Here is a 19,266-nt window from a genome sequence, read left to right as displayed (position 1 = left end):
GGTTAGCATACATGCAGGTCAGGGAGAAAGGGACTTGATGGTGGGGGTCTGCTACAGACTGCCACATCAAGTGGAGGAGCTAGACTTGGAATTCTCAGGTTATACAGTCCAGGGGCATGGTTGTCATGGGGGACCTAAACTACTGTGACATCTGCTGGGGGGAGCAGTCAGTCAAATCCAACTATTTACGTAGGTTCTTAACCAGTGTACAGGACCTTCGCATAATGCAGGAGGTATATGGTCCCACTAGAGGGAATGCCTTACTGGACTTGGTGTTGGTTATGGGGAATGACCTTGGGAACAGCGACCATCAATCAATCGAATTCACCCATACGGCGCAGGGTGGAAAAGAACAAGTTCCCCAGCCAGTGCTGGAAGAGGGAGTGGGTGAATTGGAGCCCTTGCCACCTGGGAAGGGCTCCTGTACACCCACCCCACCCTCCAGCAGCGGATGAAAAAACCCCAGACTGAACTCCCTCTGCTCCCTTTCCCTCCTCCCATTCTGAAAACATCTCCTTGGCTGGGAGGCAGCGCAGACAGAAGTTACAAAAGATGCTGTGTTTTGAAATGTCTTTATCTGACCTCTCATGCAATGAGGGGTCAGATTTTCACCCTATCAGCCATTTTTTAAGCTGTCTGCAGCCATGTACTTGTGTTTGGTCATGGCTATAGCCCACTTCTGTGGCTGGATCAGGTGAAAGTTGTCACTTTTGTCTGTGCTAGTATCTGTTTAGTAAGGCAGAGATTTTACCTGCACCAGTAGAATCACTCTTTTGTCAGTTTCAAGATTACTGAAGTTTCTGCACTAGATCTAGTTTGTCTACTACAGTGCAAGCTGATGAACTGCAAACAAATAACACTTTTTTTCTAAAATAAAAATATGGTGAATTGTCCCCAGGGTGGAAGAACAGTGTGTTTTACCAACCAGCTTAGTGCCCTCAGAGTGAGAAAGAGGTTAAAAAATAAATGGATTGTATGTGCAAGCTTCCAAAGGGTTGTATTTTATGAGATTTAAAAAAAAATACCCTGGCAGAGTCTTTCCAAAGAAAAACTATGCAGTATTTTTCAGTATTCCAGTTCTTTAAAAGGTTTTATTGCCTAATTTGTTTAAGAAATTTGCCACAAAATATGAATGGGCTCTTAAAGCACTGCAATTTTTTTTATCAGTTAATGCTTTCAAAATACTTTTGCAGTTGATGATGGATGTCTAGAAAACACACCAGACACAGCAGAGTTCAGTAGGGAATACCAGCTGCACCAACACCTTTTTGATCCAGAGCACGACTACCCCAGCATGGGCAAATGGGTGAGTAAATCAGCCTTTAGTTTTGTTAAGTATTGAAATAAGTGGTGGGTAGGTAAAAGCTGTAAGAAGACCTCCTAGAAAAAAGGCTCACATAAGAGGAAGTATTTTTTTTTTAAAGAGAAGAACCTGCTTCAGTTTAAAAGAAAAATGGAATCAATGGCCAAAAAAGATAAATATTATTTATAGGCAAATGAAAGTGAGAGAAAATGGGAATTCATATGATGATAATGTATGTGATAAATCCAGTAATTTCACATGGATTCTATTCAAACTGCAGTTCATGCAGCAGTCTGTTATATTCATACATTTATAATATAGTTTGCTAGAAAATCATTGCATAATATGCTGTATATTATAATATAATATATATTAATTTATAATATTAAGATGTAGTATCTATTTAGCACAGAATTTCCAATGTTAAAATGGTTTAGGTGTTCCTCTCAGGTTGTAAGATATAACTGACTTTGATGACTTAGGCTCTGTAAATGTCTAACTCAGTTTTGTAGGCTGTAGCCGTATTGGTCTAAGGACATAGGCAGACAAGGTTCTTTGGGTGAATCTGATATCTTTTATTAGACCAACTTAAGTTGGCCCCCTGACTTAAGTTGGTCTAATAAAAGATATCAGATTCACCCAAAGAACCTTGTCTGCCTAACTCAGTTTTGCTCATGCCAAATACTACCTCTCAGTGAATGCATCTACACATGCAGTTAATTTGCAGCAATAAACTCCAGCACATATCACGCTGGAGTTTATTGCTTCTGGGTGTGCTACTTGAATATGTGCCCGAGACCATAGCATGTTGAGCTGAGTCAGTGCAGTCCTGGCTGCCAGGGAGCCTGGGGAGCCAGCCTGCCAGTCCAGAGCTGCTCCGACCTGGCTCAGTGTGCTCTGGAAGGGCTGGCTGCAGCATGAGGGTGCTCCGGTGCAGGTTAGTTACAGGCAGCCCTTGCTCTGAATCACCCTCATGCCCCAGCCAGCCAGGTCAGCATCTACATATACATTTCTGTGCATGAAAAAACTCTGCCACAGGATGATTCTTGTATTTACAAGTACTGACCTGCTGTGCAGTTTAGTAGTTTCCTGCAGCCTAATAGGGCCAGATGTGTGGACACTGCAGTAAACATACTACAGAGCTAATTGGGTAACTCTGCAGTAAATGTCTCGTGTAGACATGCCCAGTGTGACTATATGCAGAAATATTTTAGCGGCTTACTTGTGGAGAAAGGAATTTATCAATATGTGCAATACCTGGACTGTCAAGTACTATAAGGTTTAATATTAACTTTAATTGGATAAGGACAGACTATAAGGCCTTAAGTGGATTCAATCGCCCCCTGGTCAAGCTTCCATCATTCCATTCCTTTCACTTGAATGAAAACAAAATAAACCCACAGTAAGATGGGCTTATATTAAAATTTATTTTTAAGCCCAGTTTTACATGTTCTGTTCAACAAATATAGCCAGACCTAACAAATTCTTGCTCTGTTTATACAAGGACTCCAGTGACTGGAGCCAGATTGCTTATGCAAGGAAGGAGTTGGTCCATGGAGAGTAAATCTTTAAAAGTCAGGTTACATAAGTTTTGTGATATGTTTATAATGTTTGCTGTACTGATGACTGTATTAATCTCATGCTTCATGACTTGCCCTGGGATCTTCAGGGGTCACCATCATACGTTTCCCCCTCTGAATGCATTATTTGGCTACTTACTAGGTGCAGTGGACATTGATCATGACTATAAATGGAAGATTGTCTGGGAATGCCGGTGCTCCTAATAGTTATGGGTTCCTGGCTTCTAGGTCTTCCACATGCACTTAAGAGTTAAACTAATTATCATGTTTTCAGTCACGAGAGGGAACTTTCTGTCAAATTGACAAGGACCACTAAAGTTTTTTTCTTGCGTCCCTTTTGTAGTGTGGGATGTTCCACTTCCTCTTTATGGTCCAGTGGTATGATTTTTGGTTTTTTCCCTTTGTTATTTGGTGTGCTGTGATTTGTGGCTGTGGTGTGTAAGAGTGGATGTTCTTGTCTAACCTTTTGGCAGAGTTCGGTATATTGTTGCCTACAGATGCAAGGGACTAGACTCTGACATGGGAGGTTCCTTCCACTCTTGCATTCTAGTTAGATGCCTGATACCAAATCCATTTTAAAGCATCATTAAAACAACTTGCACTTGTAGAACAAACTATGAAATCCCATAATTCATTGCTGTTACTTTTCAGTTTAGAAAGGCTTGCCCTAAACCAGATTTCCTCCTGCAAATATTGATAAATAGATGTGCTTGGCAGCACCTTCTCTTGCGGTGACCATGAGACAATGATTCATCATCTATAATCAATCTTCATGTCTTCCCATATATGAGCCCTAAAATTCTAGACCGAACTATGCCAGAACTCTGAATATTGGAAATTCTTATTGTAATCTAAGTAACTACCATCAAAGGCTATAATATTAAAACACCAGATGGTGAACTCCATTATTTATGCCAGATAACTTTGTTACTTGTTTTTATTATTCAGAAGTAATTTATTTTCATGATGCTACTTTGAAGACTGTAAAAACACTTCATCAAGTTTTTGGCCTAAAACAGTATTTCAGAACCAGGGCTCATAATACGTTGTCATCAACAATATGCACGTAAGAGATTATAGGTCATCCTTAGTGAAGATTGTCAAATACCTTAGTTTGGTCTTTTTTAGTCTGTTTTAAAAATGTGTTGCCGGTTACTGTTAAATCAGAGAAAAACCTACCCTGCCCATGTATGAATTAAAACAAAGTGTACACTCTCCAACAGAAATTACATTCAGCAGCATCATCGCCAGGTCCAGATCTTTTTAATTACAGATGAAACAGCTGGTAATAAACGTGATCAAATGCAAGGTGGGGGTTGTGGGGAAAGGAGGGAAAGCAACTGGCTCCCTGACAGCCTGCTCAGGGGAAGTTGCCAGGGGTACCTGCAGGGACCGGCTTGCAGCTGCCATCCACCACTGCCACTTGTGGGCACTGGCGACAGGCCTGCAAGTGAGGGCAGGGGCTTTTCAGGCAGTGGAGATCAACAGCTAATGGAGCCTGTAAGGAAGCTGAAAGGAATTGCTGCTTAACTCAGGCAGATGGCATGAGGTGTTGTTACAAATTAAGTGTAATTCACAGTTGAATTAGGGAGATAGGCTCCTATCATTATTGATATTGCTTGATTTTTTTTTTTTTAAAGCTTTTCAGAAAAGCAAAGGAATAGAATGATCAGTGATATAGTTTAACTAGAGAGCAAAGTTTTTGCTATTTTTTTTAGCCTGGCATTGAAGGCATTTAGAAAATTAAAAACAGACTTTTAAAAATACATGCATACACTTACCAAAATGGCGTGTGCAGTCCTGTGGCAGTTGTACATACAAATTGCCTGTTATCCAGTAATTGACTTACACAGCCATTGCAATAACTGAGCATAAATTTTGTGGGCATGTCTTTACACAAGTAATTTCTAAATATCTAAGCAGAAATTATGATTGAGGAAGAGTTATGTTAAACTTTGTAAATACTTTTAAATGTTAGACAATACTGTGGATTATTCAGTTCAGTTGAGTAGTTTTCTGTTTGGTTTAATATATAAAACTTCATGTGTGAAGGCAGCAGCACCCACAGATTCTAAACTGAAAGATAAAAAGCCTATCTCAAGATAGGCAGGGTATATTTTGCTATGTTTCCTTTTCAGCTCAACTAAATGATTATGCAAAACCAGAGCACAGAGCTGAGCATCCTTATTAATTTCAATAACCACCGATGTCTAAAAATAATCTCTCTCACATCTCTCTCTCATTGATAACAAATTATATCATACTCAGCCCCTGGGAGGGCCATATACCATTGCACTTTTTAAATTATTTTTATAATAAAGTTTTTTTAAAGTCACCCTGCCCCCCCCCCCCCCAAAAAAAAAAAGAAAAACAAAAACCCAAACCAAAACAACCTAAGCAAGCAAGCAAACAAACAAAAAAGCAACAAACCCTTTCTCTGGCATTAGCCGGTTTGGCATTTATACATTATACAGTTTGAAGGCTTAAGCCTAAATCTGGTCCCTCGTACTCTGACAAAATAACAGACTTACGTGTAAGAAATGACAAGAAGGAAAGGGGAAAGAAATCATTCATCCTCTTAGCTGTAGAGCATGCTGTACCTTTTACTGCAGCCCTGAGGTCCAAAGATCTCCTGTCCATTGCAGGTAGAGGAGAACATGATGATTGGCCTGATACTCCCTACATCTCTCTCTTAAATCCTATATTCCCTTTCTTTGCTCTATACTTCCTAAGATAAGGATTTAAAAGTGAAATATTTGGGTATAAAGGCATCATATCTTTCTCTTCTGGGATCTCAGTCCTGTAATGTGCTGTATGTGTTCAGATCCAAATCTGAAATGAGAGCTGAGAACGTTTAGCACTTCACGAAAGAATGTAGTGGGTCACAGAATCAGCCCCGTTCATAGTGGCATAGATTTGTTGTTACCGCACAAGCATACTCTTAGATCAGGTTTCATAACCCTATGTGCCCTGTGCTATACATTCTACTTAAATGGTAGTTATGGTCTTAAAACATTCCCAAACAGACTAAACAAAATATGATCTCACTGAGCAGGAACAGTTCAATCATGAGGAATTTTCCTGCCTGATATGAGTGTTTAGTTTTAGGAGTCATGCAATTCTTTTTATTACAGAACTGTTTTTTTTATCCTTAATGTAAAATATAAGTTCAAACAGTGTATGAAGAAAGAGTGCAATGATGATCTGATTCCTACTGGGAATAATTTGTACATCTACATTTTTTTTAAAAAAAAAGCTAAATTAAAGTTTTCCCCACGTGAGTTTGTATAACTGACTATAGCCAAGAATGTATCTTGTTGGCCAGTTTCATCTCCGTTTCTTTGCCTTTTTGGCACATCCCTGATGAAATAGCTGAGGTTGGACAAGAGATATGCATTGTGAATTTGGGGTTTAATGAACATGAGAAGTACAAAACAGACAGTTTTGGCAGATGTCATTGTAGCACTCTAAAATGTTTGTTTTTCTCCTATTGAGGCTGCACACAGGGTAAAAATGTTTTGTGAATTTGTCTCTCACTAGAATTCCACTTTCTATTTATATGATCAATGTTAGGTCACTTGTTTATAGCTGAATTAATGGCCTTGTTTATACAATGTTTTGCTTTTAAACATGTAGTTCTTCTCTCATTCCACTTTCAGGTTAGGTTTTGGTTTCCTCACAGTAATCACAAATGAAACACAATCTGTTGAGCATGTGTCTGATATTCCAGACCTTATTGGAGTTCACTATGTGTATGAAATATAGCAATATGTGGAAGCACTTATACAAACTATGGTCACAGAGTCATTCTTTTTTCTCATCATAACTTTCCATTCTGCCAAGACATTTTTTGGCAGTTTTTAAAAGGTTCACTCCATTAAAAATGTTATAGACCAAATGGTTTTTGGAGATTTTATTGGGGGCGCTACTTAAACAAAGGAAGGGATGGGCACTAAAAGAATTTCAGCAGAACTTCTTTGCATAGAACATAGTTGATATCAGGAATAAAATAATCAAAGGCAAGAAACAGAAGTAGCAACTAGGAAACCAGTTTCTAAAAGGGGTCAGAAAAGCATAAATAAAAATACTGCATAGTTACAATTATAGTCTCAAAAGAAAGGAAATGAGTTACAGTAAACTGGTATCCCACTTCCTTATATATTTTTTTAATAAATGGTTTATTTAATGTGTTTCTCTCCCCCTCTCCTCCCCCTGCCCCGAGTGCTTATGAGTTGATCACAAATAAAATCATTGTATAACATAGACTGTCTAAAACTCCTGTTTTTATAATTGTTGATGACACTGACTATCCCTGAAGAATTGAAAAATATTAGCTTCAGTTATCCAAATGTTTCTCTGTGGTTTATCTTTCCAATATCATGACAACCTCATCTAAACTAGCTTACAAAATGTTCATATGCTAATATTTAAATGACACAAAGTCTTGCTTTAAAGAAAGAATGACCTAAATTTGATCCATACTTTTTTTTCCTAGAATAATTTATTCTTTGAGAAGATGAAGAGTGGACCAAAAAGAAGAAAAAGGGTAAGTCAGACTACAACTTGGTTTCATTTTAATATCTTTTGTGGGGTGGGGTTACAATGCTACAGTCTCTGAAAATCCACTGAGACAATTTTATTTTATTTTATTGCATATTGGTATATAACATGCAGAAGATGTGTTCAGGTGAAAAGCTTTGATTTATAATATAGCAATGTTAATAGCCTTCATATTAATTTTTTTACTTTTTTGGAAATTATTTTTAATAACCAAGATCATTTCTTTCAAATTGAAGTTTTAAACATTTCTTCCCTGCAACAGATATAAGGTCAATCCAGTGCTAATGCTAGATCTCCATGGTTCAGATTCTGACTTCTAACTACATGTGCCAGTTCTAGCAATATCAGTGAAGTTACTCCAGATTTACTGCAGTGTAAGAAGAGAATCAAGCTCATGGTTCTAGGTCTGGCTGTTTCACATACCAGATGGATAGGTACTCTTTCTGATGATGACCTTATAAAAAGATGTACAGTCACCGTGCAGGATTTTTACACCCTCTATCTTGCTAAACTCTCACTGCTTTCACTGCTTCTAGCCTTGTCACAGTCTCTGTTGTTAGATTTTTGAATTTGGTGCAAGAAGAAAATAGGGCTTTACAGTTAAAGTGTGCATCTACACTGAAAAGTTACTTCATAAAGTATGACATCAAGGAGCTACAGGTTTACTGTAAACTGAACAGACTTGGGATGGAATAAGTGAAACACAAATGAAGATTGTTTTTCTAACTTCTTACCCTGCAGTCTCTGCCAAGAAGTGAGGAGACAAGTTGAGTTTTTCCTAGTCATACATTGCCAACAATAAACATACTGCAATCAGAATTTAGTACTCAGTCCTAGTGATTATTACAGGGTCCAGAATAGGATCTACCTCCTTCTATATTTCTGTTGGTTTTGCTGTGCTAATAGAAAAGAAAATAAAGTGCCAACTTAAATCAGTACAGTAAGCAGATGTGACTTTGGGAGCAGGTATATGGAATCTTTTTAAATGAAGCAGGACTGTACTTTAAGGTCAGATGAGTGAAATAGTTACTTAAGAAAGAAAAGAAAAGAAAGCTTTGTGCTGTCTCATTTGCTCAACATATATGTATGAACAGGGAGGAGCAGGTGCTTTACTGGCTCAAGTAGTAATCTGGGACTTGAAAGGTAGGCAAATGGAAACTAGTCATCCATCAGATTGATTGTGAGACCTTGGATAAATCATTTGGGGCTAAAGCTGCAAAGAGCAGGTCACGGTAGCATCATGCAAAGATACTGTGTATGTGTTAACTCAAGAACTGGAAGCAACATAGCTACATGAGTGTCATCTAGAAATGTTAATACTGGAATATTTTCTGGGACCACAAAAATAGAAGACAAATAAAGAAAGGTTTGTCAGTTCTTTCCAGGAAAAAGAAACACTTGTGGGCATTCCTCTGGCAAGAGGGGAGGTCCTGGGTCTAGTCCTTGCTTGCAGGACTGTTTGTGTTTTACTCCCATGACTCTTTAATCAAAATGCACAAACAGTCTCTGAAGCAGGTACCATAATCCAGACCTCCAATCCTGGAACTACACATTCCCTCTTGCTTGGAGAGGGAGATGTGGATTTGAAACCCTACAGATGGAGGAAGGCTTGAGTCTCCCACTTCTTATGATAGTGCTCCAGGCATTAGATTGTTGTCCTAAAGATGGGTGCCAACCTTCATTTTTGCCTGTAAATCTCAGGCCTACTCTAGAAAATTTGGAGTTCACAATTCTGTTGTCTTACAACAGCCACCATCACCAAACACACCATGAGAAATCATCTTACTGGCCTTTGGCCTTCCAGGCAAGTGTGTTGCAGGATAAAAGGGAAGAGAACTAAGAAATGAGGGTGGGAAGGAAAAGGGGAGCATTACCTTCAACCTAGCATGCATTTTTCTCTATTTACTGTGGCTTTTTTATCTGCACACACCATCTTTCAAACACTCACCATCAGCTGTTGTTGTTTCCTCCACTATCAGCATAGGTTCCAAAGGGCTTTATAGTATGATTGAGTCCTTCCTCTTCATGAAACGCATCATATTTACTTATTTGTACCACCTGGAAGAAAACAAGGTACAGCTGTAGTATTAGGCTTCTTTGGATAAAGAATGTAGACAGTATACAAAAAGTGGATCCCTACAGCTAATAGCTTGTGAAAATTTGGGGCACAGAGTGGTAAGACTGAATTGTCCTAGGATGACCAGCAGTGTCTGAAGAACTTTTTATATATGAAAGGCCCCTTTTCTCAATCCACATGTGAAGTTTGTCCCTGTGCTGCACATGCAGCAGGAGTTGATAGCAACTTTACCTGTTGAGAAGTGAGTGGTGATCACTGTGTGGAATTTGGCCACCCGAGATTGCTTCTGGTCAGTTAGGAATCAACTGGACTTGAGCAAGCTAAATGTGCCTGTTGTGGTTGTGGCTTTGTTGTATTGTGCACAAGATGAGTAAGGTGAAAGGTATAGTGAACATACATCCTGCTTTCACCAGGACAGTCCTTATTTTAAACACCTGTCCTGGATCTCCTATCATTTGTGGCTTTTGTCCCATTTTCAGCAGAGACCACTTGTAGATGGACATCCCATGTGGGATTTTTCCAAGGGCTTGCTGAAGGAGGCTGGATGCAGCATGCTGGCTGTGTAGATTAATGAACTTCTGTAGCATGCCTGCCTACTATTGGAAGATATATATAATCTTCCCCTGCATACACCTGCTGGCTTCCTGTTCCTTCTGCAACTGCCAGAGCATATTCTCCTTCCACTGCTGATCCCATCTGTCATAGGCACTGCTCCCAGCACATCATCTCAGTGCATGAGAACTGGTGGTTTGCAATCCCTGGAGCTGTCTGTGGCAGGAGAGAATAGGGTTTTGCCAGGGAGCACTTTTTATTTTTGCTTGTGCTTTTATCAATAAGGCAAAACTTAAAGCCATGTTTTCCCTTTCAGTACTGCAGCCACAGGCAGGAAAGGTGTGAAATTCAAGCTTGATGGTGAAGCAGCAAATGGGGGAGTTCTGAAATGGCCAGGTACTTTTAAGCAGGAACTGGCTTCCAGTATGTTAAAAAAATTTGGACAACATAGTCCAAAACAACATCCAGAATGGCTGACTATGAGCTTGCACTAAGTGGACTGCTAAGGTCCATCAGAGACACAGTAATGTCTATATTTGCCTTCTGCTGACTTCCATATAATGTGGAAGGGCATCTGTCAGTTGGGAGATAATGAAACCTGGCTGTAACCAGAGCAGTGGTTCTGCCACTTTTGAGGGAATTTGTCATGCAGACTTTTACCATGAAAACTTGAGTTTTGCCAGCATGACATTTTAGCATAGATAAGGCCATAATCTACAGGTATCTAGGTTTGAAAAAGGGGTGGGATTTCAGGTACCACCTTACTTTTCTGCACTTTCTATTGGCTAGCTTAGGCATTCCTCGTTTGGTGTGATGAATCACATTTCTAGGTATCTGTGCTTCCCTTTTACAGGGAACATAGGTTCCTAACTTGGATTTGTGAATCTTACCACAAGCTGCCTTAAAGGTAGGCACTGGACTGCTCAGCATAACCACGCATAATTCTCTTTATGAATTTCATGCCAAGTGTGTGCATATGTACACGAGTGGGCACATGCCTGTGTGCATTCTTCTATAATGTAAAAAGCCTAGCTGCATTTGTTACTTACAGGGTTACTAAATCCTATATGCTCTAATGCCCAAATCCAACTCCCCCTTTAGGTGGCTAAAATGTTCATTTGTTGGGATGGGATCTGATTTGCAATCTCAAAAATTGTGCCTCCTGCCATACCACATGTGCATGGCAGGAGACATGATTGCATGATTGGGGAGCAGATCTCACTTATGCCATATTACCTATGCAGGAGGAGTCTAGGATCATCAGGGGGGCCCCAGGAGCCAGTTTGAATCCTTGTGTGGTCCCAAGATCTGGCTGGCAATCAGCTGATTGTAAGCATATCGGGACTACCCTGGGCTTGAGTTCTGGGGCAGTCCTGATCTATCAACATCAGCTAATTGGGACTGCCCTGGGACTCAAGTCTTGGAACAGTCCTGATCAGCTGATTGTCAGCAGAATCCATGATCTGTTGTCATCTGGCAGGGACTGCACCGGGATTCAATCCCCAGGGAAGTCCCTATCAGCTAGTCAGTTGATCAGCAACACCCAAGGCTCAAGCCCTGGAGCGATGCCAATCTTGCCCAGGATCAGCTGATCAGAACTGCTCCGGAGCTTGAATCCTAGGGCAGCCCCTGTCACATGTTCAAATTAAAGCATAATGGAAACCAGCCACAAAGTTATTACATATATTTTGATTAATAACTTTGTAGCTGGTTTCCTGTTTTATTATGCCATTAATCCACTGAATTTGTGGCTAGTTTACACTTCAAGATGTGATTAACTGGTTAACTGTGTCTTAAGTTTAATGTCTGCCTGGGGCCTAAGTAAGTGCTATTTACCCGCTTAACATTAGAGAGATAAATGGCATCAGCATAACTCAAATGCTCTTACTGAGCATGCTAGGAAAGACCTGCTCCAGCCACTTATGCTTTGCCCAGGAGAACACCTAATTTTCTCAGTCAGTCCCCAGAATGCTAGTTGTAGGAGGGCAGCCCTCCTAACTTTTAGCCCAGAGGAAGGGGCATTTGTCTGGGGATTCTAGGCCTTTAAGAAAGCTTGACTCTACATCTCCCACTTCCCAATAAAGTTCGCTATCTTGCCAAACAGTGGGGTAGGGCTAACACTACCCTCTACCCCTCTAGTGCACAACAGGAGAAGATATCTGGAGACAGAAGAAAAGCAAATGAGAAGAATTATAGCTCAGTGAGATGCCGCTGCTCTAGAAGTCAGGGGGTCCTGGTTTCTGCATTTGGCTCCAGCTTATGGATCTATATGTATTTTATTCAATGGTTATTTAATGCCAAATACAGAAACAATGCTGAGTACAGAGAGCAGGGGCTGGAGCACAGGGCTCCTTTCCTTTTAGGACAATGTTAGTTTTACTGAGCCACAGAGCAAAGCATCTTCTGGTTTGCTTTCCTTTTGGTCTAACATGTATTTCCATGAGCTACTAAGTAGACCAGCTTCAACAGGAGTGGCGTGTGTCCTTCGTATTTACCACTTTTAGCCTATCACCAGGTGGTTAGGGTATTCTACTGGGAAGCAAGAGATGAAGGTTCAAACTCTCAGGCTGAAGACCTAGAATGTGGTATCTGTTAATATTAGTCTAAAAGACAGAACATTACTAAAAATGTTTATGCAGAATTACATGGTCTCAGCAGTAGAATATGGTTGCCACAAAACAGAAGTGGGCATGATAGATTCTGTCTGAGCAGGCTCAGAGGGACAAGTTGAGTTGTTTGGGAGGGGAGTGGGATCTAACTTTAGACGGGTTAGTAGCACTGAGATACTTAAAAGGGAACTCAGATTTGTGCTTACTTGCCTTCTCTAAAATCTAAAAAATCTTTTCCTAAATACATCAAGAACTCTATTTAAAGTAACAGCAAACTTCAAGTGGCTTGATTTTAGGGATGACTCTGTGATGGATACTGCTTTGGAAAGGAGGGTGATTTAAGGTTTTGGCCCCTGCCTTTGCCCCACTGGTATTTCTGCATGCTTTCACTTAACAGTCGTTGGATGGACAGACAGCAGTGAGTGAGCTTCTGCCCTATGTGAGGGGCATAGAACCCAAGCCCCTGTCTTTCCCTTACTGTGGCTAGTTCTCCATCTGGTCCTGCATATCTTTTCCTTTTGGCTGCCCAATGGTTCAGCTTCAAAGGATGGTGGAGGTTGTTTTTGGCAATATCTAGTCTGAGTTGGTTGTTAGGACACTTTTCTGGGAAGAGGGAGATGTATGTTCAAACCCTTTCTGTGTAAGTGGGGACTGGAACCTGGGTCTCCCATTCCTCTAGTAAATGTCCTAATAACTAGGTTATTGGGCTGAAGCATGGGAGGTACCTGCTCTTCCGTTGTTTTTCTGCAACTTACACATAATCATGTGCCTTTACCATGGGAATAGAATCTTAAATCCTCTCAAATGGCCTTAAATGCTGCTTATGTAGCCAACACTAATAATATAGTGCTACTTCTTCATCTAATGACACAGTTGGGTTTTGGCCTATGTTCACAAGAGAAACTGCAAGCCACCCCTGGTCCCAACAAAGCATGACACCAGCCACCATTTGGAAGCTTGCATCTCTCCACAGCCTCCATTCCACTGTCAACCAGTTCAGCATCAGGAAGTCCATGGCCAGAGCAGCAGTCCAGGAGGTGTGCTTGATCATGCAAGACATGCTAGTGAACCATGTCATCTGCCACAGCAACTCAGAAGAGATCATCACTGGATTTTGCCATTGAGTTGTTTTGTTTTTGTTTCCCTGTTCTGATAAACCACAGACCATATTATTGATCTGGTTTGAGAGAAAAGAGATACTTCAGAGCTACAATAATATTACTTTGACTTCAGCAGGGTTAGCTGAGATTTATGTCAACACAGAATTTTGCATTATATCTTGGTTTCTGTTTTATTAATTCTTAATAATTCTTTATGTAGTCTCATTTTCTTCTCATTTCTAAAAATTAAGAAGTGAGCTCCCTCAGAAAACAAACCAATTAAGTCTTCTAAGAATTTTACGATTATTCCTAGAAAGTTGTGTAACAATTGAATTTTGCTAAATGAATATTGAATAGATCTGCATAAAACAAATGCAAAAAATATGTTTACACGCATCATTTTTTAATGAGTCCTGATTTAAAGTTACCATTGGGTATGTACAAAAGTTCAAATGAACCACAGGAAGTCTCATGGTTTTGTTCCCCTGGTAGGAAAACTTATCAGTAGAACATTATAAGCATTTGAGAGTCTGCTGATGGCCTAGAGCCAGGGGGGCCCTTTAATACATCCCAGCATCCTTTGTGGGCACCTCTGGCTGCTAGAGTGCTGAGAGCAGCTGAGTGCATGGGGAAGCACTGATTGGCCGGCTGTCTTCTCTCTCGCAGATGAGAGGCTTTGAAAGACGAACCCCAGAGCAATCATATCAGTTTCTGTTTCTGCATGTTGCAATGCACTCCTACCCCTCTAGTAGAAGCCAAGAGCTGCACCAACACCTGCTTGTCCTCCTCCTTTCACCAGAGACTTAGAGAGATGTTCTGTGCCTGTCTTGAGGTGATCCAGGAGATGCTTATGGTGACATACAGCACAGGGCTCCAGGGCATGTACTCCCATGTGAGGCTGCTTATCAGTGCTCATGGCCAGCAAGCCTCATGGGTCTAGCCAACAAATTCCATACCTACAGGCTGGGGAACTCCCTTCTTGTCAGCACAGAGGCAGAAAAGGATCTTGGTGTCATTATTGATTCCAAGACAGACATGGGCCGCCAATGTGGGGATGCAGTCAGGAAGGCTAACCGTACCTTGTCATGCATCCATAGATGCATCACGAGCAGGTCCAAGGAGGTGTTCCTCTCCCTCTATGCAACACTGGTCAGGCAGCAGTTGGAGTACTGCATCCAGTTCTGGGCACTGCATTTCAGGAGGGATGTGGACAGCATTGGGAGGGTCCAGAGGAGGGCCACTCACATGATCAGGGGGCAGCAGGGCAGGCCCTACGAGGAGAGGCTACGGGACCTGAACCTGTTCAGCCTCCACAAGAGAAGGCTGAGAGAGGATCTGGTGGCTATCCATAAACTTGCCAAGGGGGACCAGCAGGCAATGGGAGAGTCCCTGTTCTCCCAAGCACTACTGGGAATAACAAAGAATAATGGCCATAAGTCGACTGAGAGTAGATTCAGGCTAGACATAAGGAGGCACTACTTCAGTCAGGGTGGCTAGGATCTGGAACCAACTTCCAAGGGAAGTGGTGCTCGCTCCTACCCTGGGGGTCTTCAGAAGGAGGCTAGACAATCACCTAGTCGGGGTCGTTTGACCCCCAGCATTCTTTCCTGCCCATGGCAGGGGGTCGGACTGCTCAGGTCCCTTCCAACCCTACCAACTATGAAACTATGAAACATATGGCCAAGGAAGATGAGACCCTAATGGAGGCCATGAAATCTGGGGTGGTCTAGGAGCAACTCCAGACTGATTGGCCTGCAAGATGAGCAGTGACTACTGGGAGCAGATCATTCTGGGCACTTGAGATGTTGAGCAGTGGCTGCAGAACTTTTACATGTGCTGGGCCACCTTCATCATCATTGTTGCCTACCTGGTCTCCTATATCAAGCAGCAGAACACTGGTATAAAGCCACCCCTGACCTCAACAATGCATGTCACCAGCCACCATTTGGAAGCTCACATCTCTCTGCAGCCCCCATTCCACTGTCAACCAGTTCAGCATCGGGAAGTCCATGGCCAGAGCAGCAGTTCAGGAGGTGTGCTGATCATGCAGGACATGCTAGTGAGCCATGTTGTCTGACACAGCAAGTCACAAGAGGGTCATCACTGGATTCTGCCAGATGGGCTTTCCCAACTGCATAGGGGCCATCAACAACACTTGTATTCCCATTATCTGCCTACCTCAAGACTCCATGGAGTTCGTCAACCACAAGGGTTTCTTCTCTGTCCTGCTTCATGTTGTTGTACAAACCACTGTGGCCACTTCACCCACATCTTCAGTGGCTGACTGGACAGCATCATGATGCCAGGGTCTTCTGCAACTCCACTCTGCCCAAAATGATGGAGAACAGAGAGTACACCCCAGGAGCAGGGATGTCTTATTGTATGTGGTGGACAGGTGCTGTGAGGGTGCAGGTGGAGCTAGCTCCACTGATGGGGATGCAGCCTCATCATGGTCCACTGATGAACCCTGGTGTCTTCAGTCAAGTACTAGTACCCCATCTATGGGGCCTTGTGCCACACTGGGAATGTTTTGTGTCTGGAAGCTCCTTTCCCTGCTGGTGCTGGTTGTCAGGACTATGGCCACTGGTCCTCTGCAGGGCCTGTTCCCCTGCAGGTCTTGGACATGGTAGGGGGAAGATATTGGGGTCTGGGACTGAACTCTGAGCATTATCCCCATGACACTTTAGTGCATGGGGACAGCAGACTATGGTCAGGCCCTGGAGCTTGGTGATGCACAAGTTTATATTGCTATCTATTGTTACAGCCATAGATAGGGGTGTTTATGGCATGACAAGAGACATAGACATCTGTTTGCTTGGCCTTTGTGCCACCATAACAATGTTCATGGTGATACGAAAGCAACGTCTGCTTCCAGCCTTAAGGTGTCACAAAACTTTGGTTGAAAATAAGAAGCCATGCTGCCAAGTTTTATTCAGATCCATGAGTGAACAGAGAGTATTTGACTCACCTGAGGTTATAAAGGGGCCTCACAGTGGATTTTACTAATATTTAAGCTCACAATAAGGCTACTTTATACTGCCAGAAAAGAGTAAATAGTTGAAAATTGATCCCAGACACTTTTTACTCCACTACACTGTCATAATAGTTCCACAGCTGGATTCATGGAGCCTCCACATTTGTTTTATACTTCTTGCATAGCACAAAGTGAACTCAAAATAGCCAAGGGTTGTCCTGGTAGTATTCCTTTGTCGAGGAGGAACTTTTTCCAGTTTAAGATTGGCAGCAGACTCCCCATTTGGCTGCTCTTTCACATGGAAAGGCAGGGGTCTGAAAAGGACTGTTGAAGAGGAGAAGGACAGCCAGCTTCCACTGGCATAAGATCCATGAGAGACATTACATTAGTAGCAAAAGCTTGCCCTTGTATCTTTAACTTATGCTGGTGTCATGTAGCTGAGAATCAGAGATCTGTATCCTGCTTATTGTCAATCCCCCTTTCTCTTTGCTCTGAGTAGAACAGAAGAAAAATCAATATGTTGGCATTTTATTTAGATTTTGTTAAATTCTCTCATTCATTTTTCTACATTGCACAGTAAGTACAACTAAAGCCTTTATTCTTTTTAGTGGAATACATTATTTCTTGCACTAGAGTTTATTTAGGAAAAAAACAATGACCAACTTGAAACTAGTAAAGCTAATTCCCTTGAGCTGTTTCTTTTTCACAGTCCTTGAAGAAGAAATAGCTCCCAGGGAGAAACTCTGAATATTTCCAGGCCAATTATTCTTTCAAAATAAGCTTTCCTTTAGTATACCCTGAAATACTGGTGAAGCTGCAACATGTAATGCTATATATACTTTTACTAACCTGATCACACACATGCTGCTTCTGTGGAGAGCAACCCACTGAGTTTTGATTTGTTTCTCTTTACTCATAAAACACCCAATATACTATTGATCTAGTTTGGTAGAGGTGAGCCCCTAATTTTCCATAGAATGGAAGTAGGCTGTGAAGGACTAAAGTCACTAAAGCAGTGAAAAATACACTTAGAAAAGTTGGGTCAGGTGGAGAGTGCAGAACTTCTGAAAGCAAGTGACTTGGTCACTTCTGTTTATCTGATCTGTTTGGCTTCCTAACAATCTATCAGTTTACACAACAGGTAAAAATTGTTTATATTCCTATTATTGCTAGTTGGGTATAATTCCCCATTAATAATTAGTATCTTTTAATTTGTTTTTTGGGGTTTTTTAAAACTTTTTTCAGAGTGTGAACCCATACCTGCAAGGACAGAGACTGGACAATGTTGTCGCAAAGAAATCCGTTCCTCATTTTTCAGATGAAGACAAAGGCACCGAATAAGAACTGCAAAGACGAATGATGAAAACTCAGGCCATTCCTCATGAGATCGTAATATTATTGCTTATATATAACCAGCTATTGAAATTATTGTGATTGGCAGCATGTTTATTATTTATATAATTGTGGATGAGAAACAGCTGTATTTATAACATTATGTTTTCCTAAATAATGAAAATATGGTTCTGTTTTCTGTTAAATTATGGTAATAGGCCTGTTTTGTTGTTTTCGTTTTAGTCATGGAGTAAGCTTTAAAAATATTAGTCATGTTAAGAGCTAACGTGAAGTAAATGGCTTCAGTGAGCAATTTGTATAAAGGAAGGCAAGCAAAAATATTACTCAATTGAGCCCAGTGTTTAATCTTAATATTTGCGACATTCAAAACACAGAAGTTAGAGTTTTGTGTTTTGTTCACAAATACAGTTACTTAGCAAAAACAAGCTATTAATTTACTCAGAGACTTTTGGCTTTTGGTCTATTTTAATAAACATTCAAGCAATCTAGAGCGTTTCCTGAGTGACATTTTCTAAAATATAAAATAGGATAATCTGGTTCAGTTATTGTCAGGCTAAACAAAAATTAAAACAGTATGCTTTGATAATATATTCAGTGCAATATTTTTCTCAATTTTTTCTTATCATTTAATTCTCTCACTGTTTCCAGATGTTTTCACCCACCTTAGCTGGCTGCTAATATTTCTCTAGTCTACAAACTGGCATCCAACTCTTTCTGGCTTAGTGTCGGCAGCATTTAGCCATTAAAACAGAGCTGTTTAACTTCTAGGCAGCCTTACTCCAGAGAGGAGCCACAGACCCAGGGACCATATGTTGTCTGTACTGGTGGGCTGGGACTCCCCTGGCTCCAGTCCCCTGCTCTGTGGGCTGTTCAGTTCTCCATTGTAGCCTCATGGGCAGCCTCTCCTCCTCTGCAGGCAGCTCAGCTCAGCTCAGTTCCCCCTGCCACGTGCACAGTATCTGCCCCCGCTCTCTCAGCTGCATGAATCAACCTCCTGCAGTGTGGGCAACTTGGCTTTGCCATGCATCTCAGGCACTCTAGCCCTTTCCTGGCAGCCATGGAAAGAGCTGCTGATGGGAGGAGTAGTGGCCTGGTGGGAACCCATGAGCCACATGCTAGCCTTTCAGGGGTCACGTGTGGCCGACCAGTTGAACAACC

General features: G+C 41.4%; 1 protein-coding gene across 2 annotated transcripts in view; it reads left to right on the top strand.

The window, feature by feature from the left end:
* LOC102576410 (neuroendocrine protein 7B2) overlaps window positions 1-18,596 on the top strand; it is an 88,357-nt gene extending 69,761 nt beyond the window's left edge. For both annotated transcript variants that reach the window (XM_006276292.4, XM_059723008.1), the window contains exons 4-6: window positions 1,194-1,306; window positions 7,379-7,429; window positions 18,001-18,596. In XM_006276292.4, the coding sequence (XP_006276354.1) occupies window positions 1,194-1,306; window positions 7,379-7,429; window positions 18,001-18,096 (260 nt within the window). In that variant the 3' untranslated portion in view covers window positions 18,097-18,596. The remainder of the gene's footprint in view (window positions 1-1,193; window positions 1,307-7,378; window positions 7,430-18,000) is intronic.
* Window positions 18,597-19,266: the final 670 nt, after the last annotated feature.

Source organism: Alligator mississippiensis, chromosome 2, assembly GCF_030867095.1.
Source record: "Alligator mississippiensis isolate rAllMis1 chromosome 2, rAllMis1, whole genome shotgun sequence".
NCBI lineage: Eukaryota > Metazoa > Chordata > Crocodylia > Alligatoridae > Alligator > Alligator mississippiensis.
The sequence above is the reverse complement of the archived record's forward strand: the minus strand, read 5'-3'. Positions and strand labels throughout refer to the sequence as shown.